The 26,378-nt window shown below is 44.7% G+C and overlaps 1 protein-coding gene across 3 annotated transcripts in view; it reads left to right on the top strand.

The window, feature by feature from the left end:
- The window catches only part of MYOCD (myocardin), a 137,487-nt gene that overhangs the window by 90,431 nt on the left and 20,678 nt on the right, over window positions 1-26,378 (top strand). For all 3 annotated transcript variants that reach the window (XM_045293526.1, XM_045293525.1, XM_004709338.2), the window contains exons 6-9: window positions 5,978-6,153; window positions 9,227-9,355; window positions 16,767-17,011; window positions 17,780-17,933. In XM_045293526.1, coding sequence (XP_045149461.1) covers window positions 5,978-6,153; window positions 9,227-9,355; window positions 16,767-17,011; window positions 17,780-17,933 — 704 coding nt within the window. The remainder of the gene's footprint in view (window positions 1-5,977; window positions 6,154-9,226; window positions 9,356-16,766; window positions 17,012-17,779; window positions 17,934-26,378) is intronic.

Raw genomic sequence — 26,378 nt, 5'->3', positions numbered from 1 at the left:
TACTGACCGGCTCCTTCACCAAACATGATGTCCTTTCTAGTCAATGTTGCTCTTTCCTGTGACGTGTCCAGAGTAACAAGTCCGTCTTGCGATCCTCCCTTGTAGGAAACATTCCAGGTGTGTTTCTTCTAAGACCGATGTGTAGGTCCTTCGAGTGGTCCACAGTATATGCCACCTACCCTAGCCAGCCTTTCTTACAGAGCTCCCTGGACAACACTACCTGGTAGCTCCCAGGAAAGGCTTGTGGTTTTGCCAGCCCCTCTCCTGGCTGGTGCCAAGATCCCAAGTCTGGGCCTGCACTTTTCGTTCAGCTACGAAATACCTGGGAGTTTGAGACTTTATCATTTCTTTACCTAGGAGAAAAAGGTGGGGAATTTGTCCCCACCTCAACTACTAGACCATTTTGGAGACTGAACAACAGCTTAGTAGCTTGCTAATGTTCGCTCTTTTACCGTGGGTTGCCATGGAGCCACTTCCTCCTTAGGGCCACCTCGTGTGCGTCAGAGTATAACGTGCTCCACGGGGCTTTCTGCTTTGGAAGTAGACCTTTCTTCGATGCCCCTCTGAGTGGACTTCCACTTCCAACCTTACAATGACCAGCCAAGTGCTTCGCCAGTCACACTATCCAGGGAGTCTTATCAGGAGGTAGTATTCTCATTGGGTACCACGTGAAGAAATGAAAGTGCAATTGCTGAGCAATAAGGAGAAAAAAACATTCTCTCCCTTCCTCCTTCTCTTGACTCGCCTCATCACATGCTAGAACACGAGGACCGTGTTGTCACATGCTTAATTCCCCCCGGGATGTGGTGCTCGGCCGGCGTGAATGTGGAGGGAGGAGGGAGGGGTGGGTGTTTTTGTCATCCAAACTATCAGACCACCCAGAGAAGATCCACACCCATGTAGACAAAGGAGACAAGCAAGCAGAACCCCAAACCAGTGTCCATTCTGACTACAACAACCTAAGCCCTGTATTAGAGTCAGACTGCCCCGTAAGGTTTTCCTGCCTGTGGTTTTATAAACGATTGGAAGGCCTGTTGGGTGAGTCTAAACCACCAGTGGTTTGAGTGTGAGTTGTTTTAGCTGTCCCAAGGACCTCAGAAAGGGAAGGGAATGTGAGAGTAGATCGGTCCGCTGCTGGGCTAACGTAGTCTTATGCTGGATTCACTGATAGCATGCATGGGGTTGGCTCAGAGGATGCCAATGGAAGGCGGTGATCTCTGTGGTAGACAAGGCATCATTAACACTCATCCCAAATCTGCCTAGCCCTCAGTAATATGCGTAATCTTTTAACAAGGACAAAGCCTTTCATCCAACAATTAGAAATGGGCATGAAATTCCCATGAACATCCATTTTCTAATGCAGGGAAATCTAAAGCCACCTGGAAGTATCTTCCTTGGAAAAGCTCAGGCAGATGATCTTCCTGAGAAAAAAAGAGAAGAGCAGGGTATTCATTCTCTCACATTGAATGACGAATGATGAGCCATGGTTTCTCTGGAGAGCCAGGGGTTTGTTCTGAGAATAGGAAGAAGACACAGTAAAAGCTAACTCTGGATTCTTAAAATAGAGAAGGGGGTGTTTTGGATAGAGTGCCGAAGAAGGAGAAGAGTGACCCCAGCTTCCAAGAAGAAGTTCAAAAACAAGCATAAGAACACTGCCATGGAGTCACTTCTGACCTTAGTGACCCACAGGACAGAGTAGAACTGCCCTCCTGGGTCTCTGAAGCTGTAGACCTTTACAAGAGCCGGCAGCCTCTTCTTCCTAGGAGGAAGTCATGGTCGGACCTGTAGACCTTTGCAAGAGCAGGCATCCTCTTCTTCGTAGGAGGAAGTCATGGTCGGACCTGTAGACCTTTACAAGAGCCGGAAGCCTCTCCTTCCTAGGAGGAAGTCATGGTCAGAGCTGTAGACCTTTGCAAGAGCAGGCAACCTCTTCTTCGTAGGAGGAAGTCACGGTTGGACCTGTAGACCTTTACAAGAGCCGGCAGCCTCTTCTTCCTAGGAGGAAGTCAAGGTCAGAGCTGTAGACCTTTGCAAGAGCAGGCATCCTCTTCTTCCTAGGAGGAAGTCATGGTCAGGTTTGCACTGCTGACCTTAGGGCTAACCGTCTAACGTGTAACCCCCACACACCACCAGAGCGCCAAGAAAGAAGTTGGTATTTGTCAAACACCCAAAGAAAACCCAAATGAAAAAATGAATAGGTTGCTGATACAAATACAGTGTGTTTATCTATTTCAGGTGATGTATAAATAGAAATTTTATTTTATTTTCTGTAAATATCTAGTTTTATTTTTTTTAATTAAAAGCACGGTGCAAGGAAAAGTTAAGAAATTTTTCACATCAAAAAATAAATGAAAACCAAAGCAATTGAGGAAGATCCCTATGTCCTCCCATGAAAAGATCTCCCAAGAAACATTGTAGAGTTAAAACAAAAAAGTTTCAGAACAGTGTCTTTCATTCAATCTGATCCGCATATAATATGCTTAACAGATTTTTAATGTGTTTCTGTTTTTTGAGCTTTTCAAAGAGAAATAATAGAAGACAACTCGTTAAGAGGAAGTGGGATTATGATACACAGTAGGCATTTTCATATGACACGGATTTTTATAACACATATATAACTTTTACAGTCATTAAATGTCAAATGTTACATATGTATTTATACAAATATTCATACTTTTAAAATTAGAAAAAGAGAAAGCAAAACTTTCATAAGCAACTCCACTCCAGGATGCATGAAGCAGAACTGTTAGTGTCCATGCCCTTTCAGGTTTGTAGGCCACACAATGGGCCGGTGACAGCTGTGTCCACCCACCCTGTCTTGGCCCGGTCTCTTCCCGGCTTTGACCTGTGGATGTCAGCATGGGGGTCTATGACAGGTGCCAGGGGTAGGCGCGATGACAAGTCCCACACCTCATTTGTTCCATTACTTCCAGCTTCTTGCTGCCTTCCCAGTCGCCACAATAAAAGGCTCTTCCTCTTATCTGCACAAAGCGAGAGTCAAAAGTTCTTGTCACGGTGATTACCGAATGCCGGGCTGGAAACCATCCTGATAATACCTGAATTCCTCTAGCAGAGCCCGGCCTGGATCCGTGTCAGGGCAGCTGTGTGGTTTCAGCACATTTTGTACTGTGTAGCTGGAGAGTCAGCCAGATGGGCTTTGGCAATAAAAACCTAAGGGACATATAAGGATGTCATTATATTCCCATCTGGACGGATACCCCACACTCCCCAAGCCAACTTCTCTATTCCCGTAGGAAGACAATACAGACTGTGGTGGGATCTCTCCATGTGCGAGCCATCGAGGGTTTCCAAAATATACGCAAAGATAGGAAGAATAAAAAGCAAGTCCAAATAAAAAAATGTAAAAAGCATCACACTGAAGGTTCTGAGACACGTTTATGGGTTTTATAAACAATTAGCCATTCGTTGAATGGGGCTTTGGGACATGGTGGTGGCATTGGCTAATTCTGACGTTTAGGAATTTAAACTTAGTAGCTGACCTAGCTTATCCTGGTTAGCAAAGTTTGTTAAACATGTTGCACTTTGTGTCCTGTTCTATATGTGAAAACAATACAGACGGATGTTGTCATCTCGACTGTGTGTCTCCTCTTAAGATTCAAAGGAGACGGTGACACTCTCCTCTTGTGGTCCCACTTCGGGGTTAGCCTGCATCCAGCACCCTTGTTTGCCTTCCTTGATGTCATCCTAAAACATAGAGGTTCACCACCAATCAATTTTGCTCTCTGTAATTTTCCTGCGCCTACCTTTTTATAGAAAGCGAGGCCAGGAGTCAGACTGGACTTGATAGCACACAGAAACATACAATGTTTTTCCTTTTGTGATTGATTGCATCGTTTCACTCGATACAATGCCCTCTAGGTCCTTCCATGGTGTAGCATGATGATGTCAACTATTTCATGACCTTCCTTCTAAAAAGATATGGCGAGGGTTGGGTTTGGGTTAGGTTTCGTTAAGGTTACACTTAGGGTTAGGGTTTCGGTTAGGGTTAGGGTTAGGGTTAAGGGTAGTGTTAGGCTTAGGGTTATGGTTAGGCTTAGGCTTGGTGTTAGATTTAGGGTTAGGGTTAGGGTTTGAGTTAGTCTTAGGGTTAGGGTTATGTTTAGCTAGGTTTTAGGCATAGGGTTAGGGGTTAGGGGTTAGGGTTAGGGTAGGTGTTAGAGTCAGGGTGAGGGTTAGGGTGAGGTTTAGTTTTGGTGTTTGTCTTAGGGCTAGGGGTAGGAATAGGGTTAGGGTTGGTGTTAGATTTGGGATTAGGGTTGGTTTTAGGGCTAGGATTAGGTTTAGGGTTAGTGTTGGTGTTAGATATAGGGTTAGAGTAAGGGTTATGAAGAAAAAAAAAGGATATGGCTAGTCCAGGGTAGAGAAACCAAGTGCACCTGTGGTTCCCAGCAGTGGAGGCAGTGGAGGAGAAAGGAAGTTCTATCTTCTTGTGGAGCCCTAAGTTTCTGTGTAAGATTATAGAAGAAGCTCATGGGTCACAGGTACTGGATTAACAGCCCATGAGTGTCACTAGGGTTACTACATTGCATACCTGTAATAATTTGACCTTTTCAGTGCAGTAGATCATTTATTTGCAACATCAAAAAGTATCTGTTGAGGCTGCTTATATATAACAAAACACTTCCTGGTTTGGGGGTGTAGAGTCATGACCTTGTAGGAGATCCCAGTAATGGGCTAAGACTGTGTTTCGGGTGCCTACTCTACCTCCTTGTTCATTGCACAGTGTCTAGAGTCTCAAAGCTTGCAAGCAGCCATCTAACGTACAGCAGTTGGTCCCTATTCACCTGGAGCAAAGAGAGGCCAAAGAAGAGTCAGCACTAGGAGAAGGAAGATTAATTGCCTCCATGAACAACTGTCTTTGTCAGGAAACCTAAAGAATTAGATAGTGCCCAACAACCATAACTGAACATCTTGATGAAATAGTCTAAAGGAAAAATCCTGATAAAAGGGGGGAAATTATGGGATATAATTTCAATTCTCATAGAATCCAGAGTTTCTGGAGCCACTGAGGCTGTAGGAATCCCCCCCCCCCAAAAAAAACAACAACAACAACAACACAGCCCTGAGGTCATCTTTAACCTGAAACCATAAATGAAAAATATACCCCAGAGGTCGCCTTTAAACCAGATAATAGTCTAGTTTAACTGGTAAAGAATGTCTGTGGTGAGTATTGTGTTGTTGTTGTTGTTTTAAGAACTTAATATATAGTATCAAATTATTAACAGCAATTTACAAGGCTTGAAAGTTTAGAGGGATGTGAGTCTGTGTCGGTAAGGGAAGAACAAATTGGAAAAGGTAGGTTAAAAAGGCTGCAAATTGGAAGAATTTAATCCCTGTCATAACATTGTACATGTAGACATTTTTGACATTGTATATGTTTTGGTGTAGTGTCTTCAACAATTAAAGAAAAAGTTAGGTTCACATAGACCATGACCCCTGTTGCCATTAGTTGACCCTCAACTCATGAAGCCCTATGCATACCAGAGTAGAACTGAACTTCATAGGATTTTTCATTTGCTGATTTTTCTGAAGGAGACCTCGAATCCTTTCTGGGGAGTCATCTCTGGTGAATGTCCAACTTTGCTTAGTAGAAAACTGCATTAACCACAGCATTAACCAGATTTACATAGTAAAGCTAAAGAAACAGACAACCCTGACAATAAAGTTTAACAAATGATGATCGACCTGTAATGTATCATTCATACTTTCCCAGCCGAACAGACCAAATCTACCACCCCAAACTTCCACTTGAGAGTTTTTATGAAAAAAATGATTTTTCATAAATATGAAAAAAATATATTTAATTTCAAATATGGATGCACTCTTACCTTGAATTTGAAACTAATCCAAAGAAATCTATGTAGGTTTCTAAGAAATAATAACTCAACGAAGCATTTCGAAAGCATTTTGATGTTCGCTGAGCCACTGACCCCATTTTTGGGTTTTACTTGCTCAGGGAACCAGGTGAGCTTCTCCAAGTCAGCAGACGCATTTGCCTTTGAAGAGGACAGCAGCAGCGATGGGCTTTCTCCAGATCAGACTCGGAGTGACGACCCACAGGCTGCCACCGGATCCCCATCTGACACCAAAGCTGTGGAGACCACTCTGGTGGGCTCTCTGGGGACAATTCAGGTAAACAAGCTACCACTTGGCCTCTAATCTCTCCGTAGTCTTGAAAGTAAATATCACCACCCCATAGACACTGAGAGAAAAGTCCCAGAACAATGTTCTTTGATTTAATTATTTGAACATCTGCTCACCCCAGTGATGGGTTCATCTCCATTTTCTTATTAACCATTTTTTTGAGGCCGCGCTTACAGATCTTCTAACAGCCCATCCTTCAGTTGTATTAAGCACACTTACACACGTTGCCATCAACATTTCCAGAACATTCTCTGTCTACTTGTGACTAATGTTCATTAAGAGTCGATGACTCTTTCCACCATCCCAGCCTAACGGGGTCTGGGGCAGGCAGGACTGGCTTCCAGATGAGTTAAGAGGACCTATGAGTGCCTGGAGAGAAAGGGGGAAGAGGTGGATTTGGATACAGAGCAGAACTGCAGTTAGCACATCTCTAGCAACCGCCCCTGCCAACCCAAACCCAACTCAACTTGGTCAGGCCAAATTCCAAATCTGCAAACTCGCAAAAAGTAAGGGGTGGCTGTTGAGTCGTCTTACAAACAGATGTACAACCTGCTCCCCTTTCTCAGAGTGTCAAAGGAGACCAATGAGAACAGCTACATAGCGCCCACTCTTATGTGGGGACCGTGCTAAGTACTTAACAGACACTATCACATTTGTTGTCCCGAGCCCTCCGGGTAGGTATTATTGATGTCAATGTTGACAGAAGGTGGGAAAAGGCTCCATGAGGCCAGATGAGCGCCATGGAGACCCCACCATCCTCAGAAAGTCCACCCCTAGCAGCTTGGCAGGAGGTTTGCTCCCTCGTTGTTAGCTGGCCGATGAGTCAGTCCCTGACTCAGGACAAATCCATGAGCAACGGAAAGAGCCGTTGCCCTGTCTGGTGCCAGATGCAAATCAGATCATCGTGGCCCATGGATTGCCAGACTTTTCCTCCCAGTCCACATTAGTCTGGATGCTCTGCTGAAACATAGTCAGCAACATTACCACATGCGAGCCTCCATGACCAACGCGTGGCCGCTGTGCACGAGGTGCACTGGCCCAAACGAAGCCTGTGTTTCAAGAACTCTACGAGTGAACCACCACCTCTCCCATTCCAGCTCAGACAAGGAGAGCAGTCTCCACGGAGCCCTGGGAGGAGGTGCGTCTGGGCGCCCACAGACAGAGTTGAGCATGGGCAGGAAGGGTTGAGCTCTTCAAGTCTGACTCTGCCACGTCCGGGCTCAGAGCAAACCCTCTGACCTCGGCCGCCTTCCCTGCAGTGGGAAGATTTCTTCCTTCAGCCGAACTAAATCAAAACCCTCAAACTCACCGCCACTGAGTCAACGCCAGAGAAGACGCTCTAGGACAGGTATAACTGCCTCTGTGAGTTTCTGCCTCTATCTCTTTACAGGAGCAGAAAGCCTTGTTTCTCTCTCACAGCATGCTGGGGGCTTTCCAACTCCTGACCTTGTGGTTAGCTTTCCAACTCCTGACCTTGGGAAACCACTATGCCACCAGAGGTCCTGGGTGGTTCAACTGATTGAAATTGGATATCATCTCTGAAAACGTTTTGCCAGCTGTAGAACATCACACAAATACCAAGGCTAGTAAAAACAAACAAACAAACAGCAAGGGTAGTGATACGCCTTCCTATCTGGAGCCCTCTTCCCCCAAACCATGCCAGGTCTTGGTGGTTCTCAAGCAGTTTCCACTCCTTTGAAGCCAAAGCTCCGAAGGCTGCCAAGCGGGGGAGGGGAGCATCGAATGGAAGGGAGGATGAAGGCTTGAAAAATCGGACCAAATATTCATATGTTTATTGTGCAAGAGTTTATAATCAAAGCACTTTCTCTTCTGCGTGCCGCAGCTGGTCTTGGCAGCCCCGCTTCGTTGATAACATCGCACAGTATATCAGACCCTGTGTCTGTATTACTCTGACAGTAAATCCTTCCATTTCTGACTTAAGGACGGTTTGGAGAGATGAACTCTTCTCGGCTTAACCCTATGGGAGGAGGAGGGGAGAGGAATCCTCACTGAGCAGGGCTCAGCAACACGCAAGGCCATTCTCTTTCATTTCACCTGGCAACTCCCTCGCTGGACAAGAGGAAGCTCAGGCGCGGAGAGCAAAAACCTTTGGCCGTGGGTGGTCTCCAGGAGGAGATCTCACACCTGCTCCCATGGGAGAGGGGGGCAAGAGTAGTCCTTAGTCTGCCCCCTGGGGTCAGAGTGATCCGATAATTCCAAACTCCCTGCCACAGAGTCATAGCAAGCCTATCGGGAGAAGCAGAACTGTCCCTCCGGTTTCTGAGGCTGTGAATTTTAGGAAAACTGCCAGCCTGGTCTTCCTGTGTAAAGCAGCTAGTGAGTTCAAGCAGCTGACCTTGCAGATCACAGCCCAGTGTCTCCAGGGCTCCTTGGGGAAGAGCTGAAGCATACAAGAGAGAAGAGAATGACTCCTCTCCTACGTCGTCTGTGAGCAGCAACCTGCATCTCATAAAGGCTTGGCTTTACGCTAGTTCAGTCTCTGGGGGGTGCAAAGCCTCCAGTTAGTAAACTGAAAGACAGGTGGTTCACACCTACCCAGAGGTGCCTCAGAAGAAAGCCCTGGAAATCAGTCAGCTTCTGAAAGCATTCCTTTGCCACTCAAAGGGTTGCCATGAGCCAGGGTATGTTGGTTGCTGGTTCCAACCCACACCTGCACTCGCCCTCTCTCTGCTAAGACCGTCCCCTCATCCTTCAACGCTCCCACACCACCCAGCCTTCCTGTCCGCCTTGTCCATCCTGTTTTCAAGACCAGCAGGTGGAACGTATCCCAGCCAGGTAGAATCTTCTCTCCGGGGACCAGGTGGTCCAACAAACCAGCTGCGCATCCGTTTTCTGGAATCTCTACGAACGCAGCCTCTTCTCTCTTTCGAACGTGCCCCGCTGTGGATGTCCACGGTGCACAGGGCCCGTGCTCCCGCGGGCAGGCAGCCTGGTTTCTACTAGGGTAAGGAGCGCTTATTCAAGCTGTGACTCGGCGTTAGCATCCTGGGACACAGATCGTAATGGACTCATCCTCATCATGTGGATTTGTCGATTTCAGGATCCTGCTTCTGGCTCGGAACAGGACAGAAATGACTCCGCATCACAGCCAGGCAACCAGTCAGAGGCCAGGAAGCAGGGCCTGGGTGCCCTGGGCAGCCCAGTGCCTGCTCACGCCGCCGCCGTCAAGGTAAGGGCCAGCCTCCATGCCCCGCCCGCCACGCCCACCACCTCCTCCAGAGCCTTCTGCACTATGAGGAGGCTGCGCAGACCCTTCCAGCCTAATCAGCCCACTGAGAGCTTCCTAAGGCCGGAGAGTCCGTGAACTTTCTCAGTCTGTGCATTGTAGTGTGGGGCTCCCCCTGCCGAGAAGTCTGTGTATTTGCATCTGCTTAGGATCTTAGGAGCCCAGTGCAGCCAGCAGCTCAACCTAACAACAAAAACCAACCTCACACTTACTGCCATCGAGTGATTACAACTCATAGTGACCCATAAGGGCAGCGTATACTTATCACTGGGGTTTCCAAGGCTGTAACTCCTTATGAGAGTAGAAAGCCTCATCTTTCTCCTGAGGAGCAGCCGGATGGTTTAGAGCTGCTAACCTTGAGGGTAGGAGTCCCACCCATAACCCACTTGAGAAACAGGTGATTGCAGTGCACATAGGAGTTGCGACGCCATAAAATCAGGACTGGGCAGTTGAATTGCATGCAAGAGAAGCCTTGCCTGAAGTAAAATCTACACCATTTAATTCAGTCTCCCAACGGGAATGAAGACGGCAGTGAGTGCTGGGGTCGGACGGCGTTGCATCCATGTTGGACAAGCGTTGTGAGCAGTACAGGGTCTTTGGCTTCCATTTTCTGTGACAAATGAGGTTTCCTATTTGATTTTCTAGTCAGGTTATTGTAGCTAATAGTTCACAGTGTTGTCTCCCAAATGAAACGGCTGAGAGTCGGCCGGCCCTTCCTCTAACTGTATCCCAACTCACTTCTAATTGATGTGAGCGTGTGTTGTCTCAGCTCTAGTGTCACCACCCACTGATCACCGAAATGGCTGCTGTGGGCCTATTTTAGTCGTGTCTGAATGACTCTCTCTTCCCATAAAGACTTATAACCTCAGAAACCCTATATCGAGTGTGAATGAGTCAGAATAGGGTCAGCAAGTGGGTAGTGATGGGTATACGTATGTGTGTGTGTATATACGCACCTGCTGAGTTGATTCTGACTCCTAGTGATCCGATGTAGGGCTTTGAGGCACACATGCACACACACACATAATCTCCATCCACATACATCAAAGTGAACTCACTCTCAGCAAGTCCGCTCCAGCTCCTCGCAGCCCTACGTGAGGTTTCGGAGGCTGTAGATCTTTGTGGGGGCAGACAACCTGATTTTTCTCCCTCAGGACCGTCTGGGGAGCTTGAACTGCTTGAACCTGCAATCAGCAGCCCAGTGTATCACCCACTGTTTACCAGGGCTGCTCACCTCGATGGATGAGAGCTGAAGATAGATACATGCATAGATACGTAGATTAGATGATAGAGAGATAAAAGCTATAACCTGAAGTAACTATCCGTGTTTAAAATGACGGTCCCTGTGGCATATCAAGAAACGTGGGGGTGGGGAGTGGTCTTTATGTCCTAGATGGACAGTAGGCTTTTCCACCTCCCAGTAAAGCAATACCACCGAGGAGGAGGAGACAGCTCTGTAGGTTCAGAGTCACTTTCCAGATGGGCCTGGGTTTGAGCTGGCCACAGTGGTTGAGCAGGAAATTGTTTAAACACAAAACAAGAGGTGTTAACTACCGGGGAGGGAGGCACGTTTGGGCAGATTATTGAACTGTTTTTCTTGCCGGACTCCAGAGTTAGGACCTCACGGTGAAGGTTAGGATGGGCCAGTGAACTTGGGGCTGAAGCACTGCTTGCCAGACCTACTTTTGTGTGCTGGTTTGAGTCCAACTGAAAGACACTTACTGTCTGGCCACTAGCCGCAACAACTCTTTGGCATTACACGAATCTGGTCCGTGCGTTTCTGCCTGGGTTTGGTGGTGCCAGGGGGCAGGGTCAAACCCACCAGCCGCTCCAAGGGAGAGCCATGAGGCAGTGTGGGCTCGTAAAGATTACCGTCTCAGATACCCTACTTGGGGTCACCATGAGCGGGAACTGGCTCAGTGACCACGGGTTGTCAGTACTGGAGTTTGGATCTACTTCTGCTGTAGAACCTTCTCGCTGACATCGAGTCAATCCCGACTCATAAGGACCCTTTGGGGCAGGATGGAACTACCCCGTGGGTTTCCATTTGCAAGACTGTACCTCTTTATGGGAGTAGGAAGTTCATCTTTCTCCCACGGAGCAGCTGGTGGTTTCAAACTGCTAACCTGGCAGTTAGTAGCCCTATGCATAACCCACTACCCCACAACAGCTCCTACAGTGCAAGGTTTGTGCTCGACTGTTCATTGAAGCATGGAGTCCAAGCCCAGCCAGCACCACCACAGAATAAAGGCCTAGTGAAATCCCTATGAAGCAGTCAAGAACTCCCTACATGGGATTGTCAAGAGCAGACTTCATCCAATGCCAAGAGCTTTGCCTTTGGGTTGTTTTGTTTTTGTTTTGCATGAGGAGGAGTGTAAGGAGGGGAGTTGCTCTTTTAGATAGATGAATATGGCCCCCGACTGTTGGTGATACAAGTGCCCTGGTGGTGTGGTGGACGACACTTTGGGCTGCTAACCACAAGCCCAGCTGTTCGAACCCACCAGCTGTTCCGTGGGAGAAAGCTGAGGCTTTCTGGTCCTCTGAAGATTTACAGTCTCAGAATCCCACAGGAGCTGTTGTACCCTGCTCGATCTGTCTCCGTGAGTTGGAATTGACTCGTTGGCAGTGAGTGAGGCTGTTGGCCATGCGGTTCTGAAGCAATAATAACAATCCAATGTTCTCCCTGAATGGTGCTAACTGAAAGGTTAGGGAAGGCGGGGTAGAAAGGGGGGACCGATTATAAGGATCTAAATGAAACCCCCTCCCTGGGGGACGGACAACAGAGAAGTGGGTGAAGGGAGATGTCAGACAGTGTAAGACATGACAAAATAATAATAATTTATAAATTATCAAGGGTTCATGAGGGAGAGTGGGGGGCGGGGAGAATGAGGAGATGATACCAAGGGCTCAAGTAGAAAGCAAATATTTTGAGGATGATGATGGTAACAAATGTACAAATGTGCTTGACACAATGGATGGATGTATGGATTGTGATAAGAGTTGCATGAGCCCCCAATAAAATGATTTAAAAATAATAATAAGAAGAAGAAAGTTCAAGTCTACTCAGTGGTGCCTTGAGGGAAGGTCTGGCGATCTATTTCCTAAACATCAGCTATTGAAACCAGAATGGAGCACAGCTCGCCCCTCATACGCAGGTGGTTGCCGTTTGTCAAAGTCAACTGCAGGGCAACTGATCTTAATGAAACAATATTAGTATCCACAGAGGGAGCCCTGGTGGCACAGTGGTTCAGGCAGTCAGCTGACAAACAAAAGGTCAGTGGTCAGAACCCACCAGCCACTCAGCTGGAGAAAGATGGGAAAGCCGACATCCACAAAGATTGGTGTTGCTAGCTGCCGTTAAGTTGGTTCTGATCACAGCCACCGTGTGTACAATGAAACTAAACACCCCCCAGGCCCTCCCCATCCTCACACTGCTCTTCTGTTTGAGCCCCTGGTTGCAGCCACTGCCTCGATTATCTTGTCAAAGGACTTCCTCTTTCTCATCGCCCCTCCACTTCACCAAGTATCACGTCCTTCTACAGAGACGGCACTCTCTGACAACATCTCCAAAATATGCAAGACCAAGTTTTGCCATCCTTGCTTCTAAGGAGTATTCCGGCTGTACTGTTCTTGTGGTCATCCACGTACTTTCAGTAGTCTTCTCCAGCACCACCGTTCAAATGAACGGATTCTTCTCGGCCTTCCTTATTCAACGTCCACCTTCACATGCGTATGAGGTGATTGAAAGTACCATGGCTTGGGTCAGGTGCACCTTAGCCCCCACAGTAACACCCTTGACTACAAGAGGCCTTGTGTAGCAGATTTCCACAGTACAGTGTGTTGTTTGATAAAGATTCCACAAACCAAGTTCATTGCCGTTGACCGAGTCAATTCCAACTCATAGTGGCCCTGCAGGATGGAGGAGAACCGCCCCTGTGGTTTTCCAAAGCTGTTACCCTTTACTGGAGTAGACAGCCTTGTCTTCCGCCCCCATGGAGAGGCTGGTGGTTTCAAACTGCTGACCTGTGGTTCGCAGCCCAACCTTGAAAACCCTGTGGGGCTTTTCTGTTGAGTCCTCTCCTGTTGCTCTGAGTCCCCCTTGATGATAGCAGGTTTGAGGAAGTGGTCAGTATGGCCTGGGCCCAAAGGGAAGGAGATTCCTGGGAACACTGTTGGATATGCACTGAGTTGCTAACAAACTCAGCGGTTCAAACCCACCAGCTACGCTGAGGTAGAAAGATGATACTGTGCTCCTATAAAGATTTAAAGTCTCAGAAACGCTATATAGGGTTGCTCTGATTCAGAATCAACTCAATGGCAATGGGTTGGATCTGGGCTAAAAAAAAAAAAGAATGAAAGTACACATTTGATGTGTTCGTTGTCTCTTTGCCTTCACTGTCCTACTCCGATCAGGTCAACTGGGCCTCTGCTGGTCCTTTCAGGACTGCTCAGGGTCCCTGTGCTAAGGAACGGGGTCAGGGGAGGTGATCCTACCCCTGATGTAGCTGCGAGTCTCAGGACGGCTTCAGTCCCTCCTTGCTTCCAGACAAGGAAGCCAAGGACAGGAGAACAGGGTGGGAGCAGAAGCGAAGCTGCAGCAGGGCAGGGCAGAGCTGGGCACCCTGCAGAGATTCTCCGAGGGACACTGATTAATTAACTAGACTGCTAATCACGCACTGAAGGGAAGACCAGGCGCCGAGCGCACACGGGAGCACTTGTACTCATTATACGTTCGTCTCCAGGAAGAAGTGTCCTAAAAAAAAAAAAAAAAAGGAATGAGAGCCTTCCGCGGGGGTGCAAAGTGCTGAGTCAGAGGGAAACGAGTTGTAAGTTCTTTGGATAAGGTCACAAGGAGATGTGTAGTTTGCGGTTGAAATGGGAGAAGAGCCCATCAGAATATGCCTGTCAGCTATTGAGGCGCCCCCTCTTCTGGACACTGCTGGAACCACACTTTGTGTCACCCTCTGCTCCCCAATCCGCCCAAACCATTGTCAGTCGTAACCTTTTACAATCAGGCCAGAGTGTGAAAATTGATCGTGCTTCGCTGACTACAGGATTAGATTCATCTATTTGATATGTGGAGGCGTCTAACTTCAGGATTCAAAAATAGAATTAAGTACAAGCGTTGGATACGGATGTGACTGTGGTTGTTAATTACCGCGAACTTGGCTCCAAGTCATGGTGACCAATGTGTGAGAGGAGATGGCCCCCTGTCTGGGGTCCCTTTCCTGGTGGTTGGGGTGTCTGAGCCTTTTGCGGCAGCCACTGTGTGCCTGCAGCCTGAGGGACCCCACTTCCCGTGCAGTGATAGGTTGGTCACGCTCAAACTCCAGAGTCGAACCGAAAATCCCACTTGAAGAAGCCTGTTCGGGAGGAGATGGCTTTTGCTGCCCTGGCTCGTCCAGTGCTTCTGCAAGCGCATTCAAGCACTCAGTCATCGTGTGCTGTTTCTGCGCTTTATTTGTGTAAAATATCGTCGCCATGACTACAAAGAAAGTTAGCCATCCCAAAAAGCTAAGAGAAAAATTGAGAACCATGATAGAGTAAGATTTTTTTTAAATCATGGCAAAATTTGAATCATCGCCGCTTGTCTGATTTGGCGGCTAAGTCGACATTATCGACATTTTGGGGAAAAAATGTTAAAGTGGTTAATGGAGCGAAAGGTGTGAAATCGCTAACCACACACACAAAAAAGAGCCCAGCCCATGGAAGGGGTTGAAAAGTGACTGTTAATTTGGATAAATCTGTAACAAGTGAAATGTGACCGTGTATCCCAGACACGGATATGCGAGGAGGCTCAAAGCTTTGAAAGCGAGTCTGTGAAAAATCGCTGCGAGAGCGAGTGCTGAGCAGCGGAAGCGGTCAAAGCCAGTCCCGACCCGTTTGAAAACTGCAAAAAGGGAACCGGCAGGCCCGGGGCAGGGAGGCATGCAAATACAGACGGGCCTATGCAGCCGTGGCGGAGTTTGCTGGAGGCTGAGGGTTTTCATTCCCCAGCAAGGAAGTGTTCAACAGCCTCAGAAAACAGACCTTTTTGGGGAGTGGAGGGGTTGGGAAATGCACCATAGGACAGAGGTTTGTTACTAAAGAGGAAAAGGCATCGCCAGGCCACAAGCTTATGAAAGATAGGCTCCTTCTGTTGTTGAGGGGAATGCTAGTGGAGATTTTAAACAGAAGCCCATGTTAGTGTACCATTCCAAACCCCAAATAAATTCATTTTATTTACTGCACTGTGTTTAGATGTTTTAGGGGGGGGTATTTCGACAGCCTAGGACTGTTAATTTTGTGTTAAAGTCTCAAAAAAATGAATTTGTAAGTGTAATTTTTGGACCTCCAAACCAATTATTTGGTTTTCCATTATTTTTATGGTGAAAATATGTTCAGTGCTCGAACTGTTTGGTGATCAAATACAGATATGGAACCAATGGGTTCGATCACTGAGGGATCACTATAGGATACTGCACAAGATTCCATGGTGATCCACAGGTTCCCATGGGCCAAGTGTTATACGTAGAGGCCCTACTTAATGGTACCTAACAACACAACTAAAAGTGATCACAGGTACGCAGAGGAAAGAATTTCAGGAACAAATCATTATATCTGAACCCATCTTTTATTAAGCCATCAGCTGGCTGCAATTGGAAGAGTATACTGAGTGGAACACGGTTTTAGATCCCGTTCCCTACCCAGCAAATCCTGGAGCCACTTCCAAGAGTTCTGCGTCCCCACCACACCATCCCAGAGATGCGTTTTCGGTAGATTTGGTCGTGTACACAAAACCCAGGAAACAAAGCTCACTGTCATCAAGTGGATTCTGACTCATAACAACCCTATAGGACAGTGTAGACCTGTCCCTGTGGATCTCCAAGACTCTAACTCTCCCCTTAAATAGAAAGCCTCAACCTTCTCTTGTGGAGAATCTGGTGGTTTTGAACTGCTGACCTTGAGGGGAGCAGCCCACTGTGTAACCTGCAGGGCTCCTCAAGTTTCCAGGCACTGCTTTGGAAGGGGCCTTTGAAAAGTCGGTGAAAACTTCCATTATCCTGTTCCCACAGACTTTTTGGAAACCCCGTCATAGAAATATTTTTGAGGGGAGCCCTGCTGGCACATGGGAGAGAGATGGCGCTGGCTATGGGAGTAGCGAGAGTGACAGGTTCGGAAAATCACAGGGCCCGTTCTACCCTCTCCTAGAGGGTTGCTGAGTCAGCAGCAACTGGATGGCAGTGAGCTTGGTTTGGGGCTTTTATCTTTCCGGAGGTAAAGCCCATCAGACCCGTTCTCCTCGCACGCTAACCATGATGCACGGAGTCCCCGTCCATCTCCTCCACCTGCCGTGTCCTCATCCTCTTGCCAGTCCAAGTCCTTGTGTGACAGCAAGAACCGTCACAAGAAGCCCAAGGATTCCAAGCCGAAGGTGAAGAAGCTCAAGTATCACCAGTACATCCCCCCGGACCAGAAGGCAGAGAAGTCGCCGCCCCCCATGGACTCGGCCTACGCGCGGCTGCTGCAGCAACAGCAGCTCTTCCTGCAGCTCCAGATCCTCAGCCAGCAGCAGCAGCACCGCTTCCACTACCCTGGGGTCCACCCCGCTCAGCTTAAGTAAGTCAGCCCAAACCAAGGTAAGGGCCAGGGGGCGGGCTGGAGGGCTGTTCTCTGTTTGCCGCACCCTGGCCAGCAAGTCTCATCTTACACCAGGTCCTCATCCCATCCCGCATGTTCACCATACGGTTCTGTTCAGAGACCATGCAAACCTCTCTTGGTCCATAAGGGAAGGGAAGGATGCAAAGCCCTGACCCCGATAACGGGCCCCTTTGGGCGATGAGAACATGTGTCTTAGCATCGCCAAACTGCCTGGTGGGACCGAGAGAGGAAACTGTGTAAGTCGGCAATGTGAAACGTGTGAGCAATCCCAGCATCGGCCAGGGGTCACAAATTGACCCTACAGCAAGAGTTCGGGAGGCAGCAAAGCTGAAGGCTATCCGCTTCAGAGGCGAAAAGTGTCAGCTTCAGTGACTGACTTCTGAGCTCAGGGTTTGGTCAGAGGCTAAAGAAGGGGTTTGGATTCCTTCCCGAGTCTCTGTCCATCCATAAGTCGTGTTGAGAATGATACTGAGTGCTGAGCACAGCCTTTACCTGCTCCCCCATCCTGTACTCTCCCATACACCAGTCTCCACCACTCCCTCTGGTCTTCCCCAAACAAAGCTGAGGTGCTATATGCCACGCCCCCTCATGCCCCCTGTCCTGTTTTCTTCACCCTACCCTCCTGGCCTTTGCCAGAAGTTCATTTCTGATCCCGCTCCCCATGACAGCTTAACTCGCATGTCTCTGTCAATATTTTCAGGATCTCTTTGTTTGTCTGTTTTTCAGGGAAACGAATGAACAGATGGTCAGAAATCCCAACACTCCTTCAACACCGCTAAGCAACACTCCTTTGTCTCCTGTCAAAAATAGTTTTTCTGGACAAACTGGCATCTCCTCTCTCAAGCCAGGCCCGCTCCCGTCAAACCTGGATGATCTCAAGGTATAGGATTGGACATGGCTTTTCTTTTGCTACGAAATGTAGTCATATGTGGTCTACAAGCTCAATGCCAACCGATTTCTAAAGTAAAACGTGGGAGGTGTGAAGAGTTGAGTGAGACTCACGTGGGTAGCAGAACTTTCTGCCATTGTGGATGAGAACCCCCCACTGAGCAGCAGACACCCCCCCCCCCCCCACACCCCCACCCCCCCCACCAGCCTCACACCCCTCCTCTTACTGGCTAGGACACTTTGGGCTGGTTTCCGACGTTTTCTGAATCTCAGATTCCTCATTGGCAAAAACAGGTTCTTAGGAGAATTAAATGGAGTCACAGACATGAAGGAGCTTAGCGCAGAGAGTACATGTGAGACATGTACTGTGATTGTACTCCGTAATTGTGAGACAATTATTTTCAGAATCCTCTAAGTCAGGGGAGCCTTTCATGCTGGACTGACCAATCTCTGGTGAAACGAGAAAAGTAAAACCTATGTCAAAAGCTTTGGATAAAGCTACGAGTTGCTGCATACATAACCTTGTTTCAGAATGTATTTCCATCCTAGGGTTTTATAGTGTATTTCATTGTGGTATTAGATGTATACCATAGAATTTTAGCGGTTTTGAAAACAACTTTTTAATTCAGAATTGGGTGAAGGTATACAGAGAATATCGGGTTTCTACCTAACAATTCATTTTGCTTCATCTCATTGATTCCAGTCCCCACAATGTAATGTCTGCCTTTGCTCTCATTGATCTTTGTTCACCTCCCTCTTCTGTGTCTTACCTGTCCCTTCACCCACGTTTATAGTGTCTGCAGTCTGGTTAGTAAGAGCTCTGGTGATGTAGTTATTCACTGGGCTGCTTAATCCAAAAGGCAACAGTTCAAATCCAGCAGTAACTTCTGCTTCTATAAAGATTTGCAGTCTTGGAAACCCAAAGAGACAGTTCGACTCTGCCCTATGTACTATAGGGTCACTGTGAGTCAGAATTGACTCAATGTGCAATAGTTTTGGTCATGGGGTTTTCTAGTTAGTACCATTTACCTCCCTTCCCCGTCTCCCTTAATAATCATCATAGAATGTTTCTTTAAGCGTGAAAACCTTTTACAACTATTTAAATAGTGGTCTCATATAATAATATTTATCTTTCTGTAATTGACTGATAGCCCTCAGCATAATTTCCTTCAGGCTTATCTGTGGCATGAGGTGTTTTGTGGGGTCATCATTTTTTTTTAATGTTGCATAGCATTCCATTGTGGTGTACATACACCATAATTTGATTTATCCTTTCATCTATTGATGGGCATCTAGTATGTTCTCGTGTTTTTACTGTTGTGAATAGTGCTCTGATGAGCAGGGATGCACCTATACCTGTTCATGTTACAGCCTTTATTTCTTTAGGATATATGCCAAGTGTATATCATAAGGTATTTATATTTCCAACTTTGTAAGAAAGCACCATACCATCTTCCACAGTAGTTACAACTTATTTTTTAGCCCTACCAACAGCGTATGAAGATTCTAGTCTCTACACACCTTTGCCTGAATTTGTTTTCTTTTCTCTCTCTGTTAAAACTCTGCTAATAATGTTGGACAGGAACCCTGGTAGTGTAGTGGTTGCACATTGGGCTACTAAGCTCACGGTGGACAGTTCAAAACCACCAGTCTCTCCTTGGGGAAAAAAAGAGGCTTTCTATACCTATAATGTGGTACAGTCTCAGAAACTCACAGGAGCAGTTCTCCCTGCCCTATGAGCTCACGCTCAGTTGTCATCGTCGTCTAGTTTGTCTTCTCCTGTGTTTGTGTGTCTCCAGTTATATTTGATAGAGTATTAATATCAAGTATTAGGCTCCTAAGTTTGTCCCTATATTTTCATTGAGGGTCTAAATAGTTTCAGACTTTATATTTAGGGCTTTGATTCATCTTAAGTTCATTTTTATATATGGTATGAGATCAGGCTCCTCCTTTCATTTTCCTGCAAAAGGAGAACAGCTTTGCCAACACCATTTGTTAAAGGAACTATCTTTTCCCTCATTTCATGTGCTTCCACCCTCTGTCTCAGAGCAGCTGATCATAAATGAACGAGTGTGCTTCAGTATTCACAATTCTGTTCCATTGTTCTATCTGTCCGTTGTTGACACAGTTCCAGGCTGTTCAGAAATCAGGAAACGAGAGGTCTCCTATTTACCCTTCTTTCTTAGTAGTGCTTTGCTTAGCCAGAGTCTCTTTCCTTTCCATAGGATGTTCATGATCGGTTTTTCCATCTCTTAAAAGAACAATGTTGGATTCCGGATTGGGATTGCATGCTATTTGTGCATTGCTTTCGGTAGTGTTGATATTTTCACAATGTTAAGTCTTCCTTTCCATGAGTATAGTATGTTCTTCCATTTACGTATTATCTCTAGTCTTCCATTTTCTGACAGTATATTTTGTAGTTTTCGTATACGGATTCTTTTTTAAAAATTAATTTATGTGTATCAAAATTTTATTATGTTCCCACTTTCAGGTAAAGATTTGAAAACCCATATCCTAATTTCTATAGCTATTGCTTTCTTAATTAAAATTTTGTGTTTTCAGTGAAAATTTACACCACATATTAGGTTTTTATTTAACAGTTTCTGTACAGTTTGTTCAATGACATTGGCTAATTTTTTCAATCCAAAAGAAAGCAAAATAATTTAAAATGGAACAAATTAAAAACTGGTTAAGCCAGAAAAAAATGATAAGATGATCAATTTGAACGTAGCCGTGTCTGCAATAATCCACTTTCAGGCGTCCTCTGTCAGCGGGTGGAGCTTTTCACGTGCCTGGTCAATGACCGGAGAGTATTCAATGGTGGCTCATTCCTTGTATGGTCTCTGGAAATGGATTTTGGACTTTAATTGTCACCCATAGTCTTCTGAAAATTGGGTGCTCAGAATTTAAGCTCTAATACTTTTTCTTCCTCTGAGTTTGGATTTTGTTTGTGTAGGTCATTTATTTCTCTAGTTAGATGTGTGCCTAAGTAAGATTGCTCTGAGGGGAAATTGAATTTATGGCAGTCGGTGTTTGCGTGTGTGCGTGTTTTCTTGCTTGTTTACTTGCTTTTTAGTAAATCTGCTGGGTGACTACTGCAAATGGTACTGTATTATATTTCTCTTTAGAGATATTCTTGTTAATATAACCGAATCTGACTGACTTTGTACACTGATGTTGTACCCTGCCATTTGTGGAATTTTCAATTAGTACCCACTGAGACTTCCGACACAATATTGAATGGGGGGTTGGGAAGGGGGTTTGTTTTTTTTTTTTTCCCACTTGCATCGGCAACAGCTTCGGTTTCCCTCCATTGAGAGTATTGTTGGCTAGTGGTTTTGTTGTTCCTTAAATGATGTTTAGGGATTTCCTTTCCACTCTTTTTTTGATGAGTGATTTTTATCAGGAATGGGTGTTAGAGTTTATCAATACCTTTTCTGCTCAATAGATAAGCTCAGGTGGCTCCTATCCTTTGTTTTATTTCTGCAAGGGATTACATTGAATGTTTTTCTAATGTCAAACCATCCTTGCATACCTGATATAAATCCCTCTTGGTCATGATGTATTTTGTTTGTTTTTATGTTGTTCTATTTTATTAGCTAAATTTTTGTTGGGAATTTTTCACAGCTATGTTCAAAATGAACATTGGTCTATAATTTTTTTAGTGATGTTTTGTCTAGTTTGGGTATCAGACTTATATTTACTTCATAAAATGAGTCCAGAAGTTTCCCATCCCTTTCTGTACTTGGACTCATCTCAACAGAACTGGCATCCGCTCTTCTCTGAAGATTTTATATGTTGCCAGTGAGGCGTCTGGACCTGGACTTCTCTTGTTGGGAATTTTTAATGACTTACTGAATTTCTGTTTTGGTAATGTTTCTACTCATATTTTCTTCTTCCGTTTGTACTAGTTTAAGTAGCAGCATGCCTCTGGAAATGCGTCCATTCATCTAGGTCTTCAAAGTTGTTGGAGTGCAGTTCTTCAACATCTTCTCTTGCTCTCCTTTGTATTGCGGGCGTCTCTGTTGTGGGGGTGCCTATTCTATTTCTTATTTGTGTAACTTTTTCTTTCTTAGATTTGCCAGGAGTGTATCAATTTTGTTAATTCTCTCAAAGAACCAATTTCCTGTCTTGTGAAGTTTTTTCTAGGAGATTTTATCATTTTGTTTGTTTCATTTATTTCTGCCCTAATTTTTTTCCCTGTGGCTGTAGGTTTATTTGCTGTGAGATGTTGGGTTAAGGTATAGATTGTGGTTCTTTTATTTTTTTTTAATGTAAGTGCTGTAAATTGCCCTTTGAAGACTGCTTTCATTGTGTCACAAGGTTTTGGCATGTTGTGTTTTCATTCCTGTTTGATTCAAGAAATTATTATTCTTTATTTCTTCTAGTACCAAGTCATTTTTAAGTAATGCTCATGTACTTTATTCCTCTCCTTTATCTTCCTATTATTACTTCTGATTTTTTTAATAATGTAATTTGAGAAGATTTGTGGTAGTATTTCAAGGTTAAATGTACTATGTCTTGCTCTGTGGCCTAAGTTATGATCTATTCTGAAAAATGTACTATGTGCACTGGAAAACAATGCCTATCTGCTGTTTGGGGGGGAAGTATATGTTTCCAAGGTCAAGTTGGCTGGTCATGTTCTTTAGTTCTTCTGTATTTTTGTTAAGTTTCTTTCTGGTTGCTCATGTCCTTCATCAAAGGCGCTGTATTAAAGTCTTCTGTAATTGTACGGTTTTCTATTTCTTGCCTCACTTCTGTGAGTGTTTGATTTATATATTTTGATGTTGTTTCATTGGGTGCATAGAGATGTTTTATTATTATTATATGTCTTCCTGTTCAATTGGCCCTTTAATCATTGTTCTCACTTGTTTCTTATGCAGGGTTTTTGTTTTTCCTGGGGGGAGGGGTGCCTCAACATCTGTTTCATCAGAAATTAATTTTGTTGATCCTGGTCTTTTTGGTTGCTTTTGTTATCTATTTTTTGAACTTTTGATTTTAGTCTTTTTTTGTCTTTGTGTCTAAAGTGTGTCACTTGTCGACAGCATATTGGTGGTTCCAGTTTTCTTAGTAATTCTGATATTCTCTCTCTCTTGATTGGTGCAGCTAATCCATTTACATGCAGTGTAATTATTAAGAGGTTTATTGCTGTCATTTTGCTGTGTGTGTGTGTGTTTGTAATGCCTCTGGTTTCTTTCATTTACATAATTTTCTGTGCTGTGAATTTTTTTGTTTGTGGATTCTCCTATTATTTCCTTTGTTGCTATTGTTTTAGTATTTATTAAATATTTGTGAATTTTCTTTTTTTTAGTTTGTTGAGAAACTGTCATCTTCTTTGGAGTTACCTTGTAATGTATTCATTTCTTCCCAAGTTTGAAACAGACTGCTGTATCTTGAACTTGATTTGACTTCCTCTCCCTTTAAAAGTTCTGTAACTACACTATTGATGGCTTCTTTTTGCTTTGTAATTCTCTTTGTTTACAGTGGATATCTCTGGTACCCTCTTTTTAGTTATTTTAACCATTTTTGAGCATATAATCAGTGACATTAATTCCATTCACAGCATTGTACACTTACTGCTCTCTATTTCTGAAACATTTTCATCATGTTTAGCAGTATCTCAGTACCCCTGAAGTGTGTCCTCTTCTCTGATTCCTTGTAGCCCCTGGAAATCCATAACCTACTTTCTGGCTCTACGAATTGGTGTGTTGAATATGTATAAGGGGTATCACACAATATTTGCCCTTTTTTATCTCATTTACTTCATTCAGTATAACATTTTCAATGTTACCTATGTCGTCATTCATAGGATTTTCATTTCCCTTTATGGCTGAGTAGTATTCTATTGCATAATAGACTGCATTTTGTTTATCTATTCATTCTTCGGTAATGGACACTTGAGTTGTTTCCACCCTTAGGCTTTTAAAAATAATGCTGTAGTGAACACTGGTATACAAGCATTTGTTTGCATCCCCATTTTCACTTCTTTTTGGTGTGTACCTAAGAGTGGAATTGCTAATTTGGTAATTTTTGGTAATTTTTTGTTTAGTTTCTTGATATCTCCCTATATTTTTGAGTGTTAAAATATCATTTCCACTAAGATGGTAGTGAATGGAAGTTGAATTTTACAAAGAGTTTTATTTTATTCTATTTTAATATTCTTATCTAACAAGATATAATATAGATCATCCATATTTATAATATAACTTAAGACAATGCACTGTTGTATAAAGCCCCCAAATCTTGAATCTTCTTCCCTGAAAGATAGTAAGACAGAAGTGATGTGTGTGTGTGTGTGTGTTCATGATATACTCTCCTTCACAGAATCACACGGGTTTCAGACAGAACCCAAAATACTTTGAGCTTTGAATTAATTCTGGTGTGTTTCAATGCAGTCCTCAGGACTGGCATATTTATTCATCCAGTATTCACAAAGGAACTGAAAAAGATTAAAGCAATGGTCTTCAACATCTTTAATTCAGTACTCTCAATTCCTCACTGCATTCTGAGTAATACACTGTTTCCACCCACCCCTGTTGTTCACTGCCATCAATCTTGTCTCCAGCTCATTCTGACTCTGTGCACAACAGAATGGAATGCTGCTTAATCTGGTTGCCGTCCTCATGGTCTGTTTAAAATCAGATCAGACCATTGTAATGAACAGGGTTCTCATTGGCTGGTGTGCAAAAATAGATTTCCAGGCCTTGCTACTTAGTTTGGAGGCTCTGCTGAAATCTGTCCAGCATCACAGTAAAATATAAACCTCTATTGACAGATGGTTAGTGGTTGTGCAAATGGTCTTGTTTTTTCCCCAAATGAACTAAATTCCTAAAGCAACCTAGAACTCTCATCATGCCAATCATATGACCTGCCTTGTCCCTCATTGTCACCCTCATTCCCTTTCTCATTCTTCCCTCCTCATTTCATTTCAAGGAAACATCTATGCCTTAGATTTTTTTCCCCAAACTTAACATCATTATACAGTTGCTAAGTGCCAGACCAGCACATGAGACGGGTCTTGGGTCCTAATAGGAAAGGTTCTTTCTCGCTTCCTTCCATGGGAGCTATAAAAGCTTACATTTCACTAGTTTGTTTCAATTTGGCTTCCATGTACTGATAAGAGGCCAAGTTCACCATCACAAAAGAGAAGTGGTGGATCACCCATCCTCCACCACAAATCATAGATCCATCGAGATAACAGCAGACTATTTCTCACGGGTATCTTGGGGTATGAAACCCAAAGATGTCCCAGCCCAGTGGTGAGTTAGGGTCCGCATATGATGACACCTTTTCTCAGAGCCTGCACAGGTACAGCCTTCTGAGTGCACATGCTCAGAATTTGGCTAGAGTTATTATACTAAGTTGTATAAGGAGACGATGGTTAACAGTGGTTATATCTACTTTCTTTTTTTTTTTTCTTCCCCAGTATAAACCATCAGCCAACCTTAGGCACAATTGTGTTCCAACAGTACAACTTTAGCTTTCCAGCCATGACACCTGGGTTCAGTTACTAATGTATCTCATGCACATCTACCACCACCCATCTGCTAATGGAGTTGGGTGTATTGCTTTGATACCAAACAGGTTTCAGCAGATGTTTCTAGACTAAGACCAGAAAGAAAGACCTGGCAATCTACTCCCAACAGTCAGCCAGTGAAACCCCTGTAGATCATAATGGTCCAATGCCCAACTGATGATGCTGATGGTATAGAGCCAGGCCTTTGCCACATTATCAAGGAGACCACCATGAGTTACAGGCTAACATGACAGCAACGGACAACATCAGTCAGCCATTCTGTAGAGAGTTTGCTTTAATTTTAAGTCCCAATTGTAATTTTAGGTACAGGTACCATTTTAATTGTACAATTTTAATTCTCAATTTAAAAATGAAAATTTTTAGGTACAGGTACAATTTTAATTCCCAATTTAAAAATGAAAATCACTTCAAAGCCTTTGCTATTGCCATTGGAGACGAGGATGGAAAAGGAGAGACACAGAGAGAAACCTTCCCCAAGTCTGTCTGACTGCTCCCTGGAGATATGCAAAGAGGTGTCAGCTTTTTATTATTATTAATCATTCTATTGGGTTGCTCTTATAACAACCCATCATTCAATCATATTAAGCACACTTGAACGTATGTTGCCATCAACATTTCCAAAACATTTTCTATCTGTTTGAGCCCTTGGTATCAGCTCCTCATTTTCCCCCCCTCCCTTCCCCCCCTCCCTCACGATAATTTATACTTTTTTTCATGTCTTACACTGCCCAATGTCTCCCTGTACACACTTTTCTAGAGAGTTACATGTAGATCCTTGTGATCGGTTCCCTGTTCTTCCCCGACCTTTCCTTTACCTTCTTGGTATCACTACTCTTATTATTGGTCCTGAGGGGTTTATCTCTCCTGGATTCCCTGTGTTTCTAGCTCTGATATGTACCA

This window comes from Echinops telfairi, unplaced genomic scaffold (genome assembly GCF_000313985.2).
Source record: "Echinops telfairi isolate 266 unplaced genomic scaffold, ASM31398v2 ScPeMD7_2010;HRSCAF=2546, whole genome shotgun sequence".
Lineage (NCBI taxonomy): Eukaryota > Metazoa > Chordata > Mammalia > Afrosoricida > Tenrecidae > Echinops > Echinops telfairi.
This window is presented reverse-complemented; position numbering and strand designations above follow the sequence as displayed.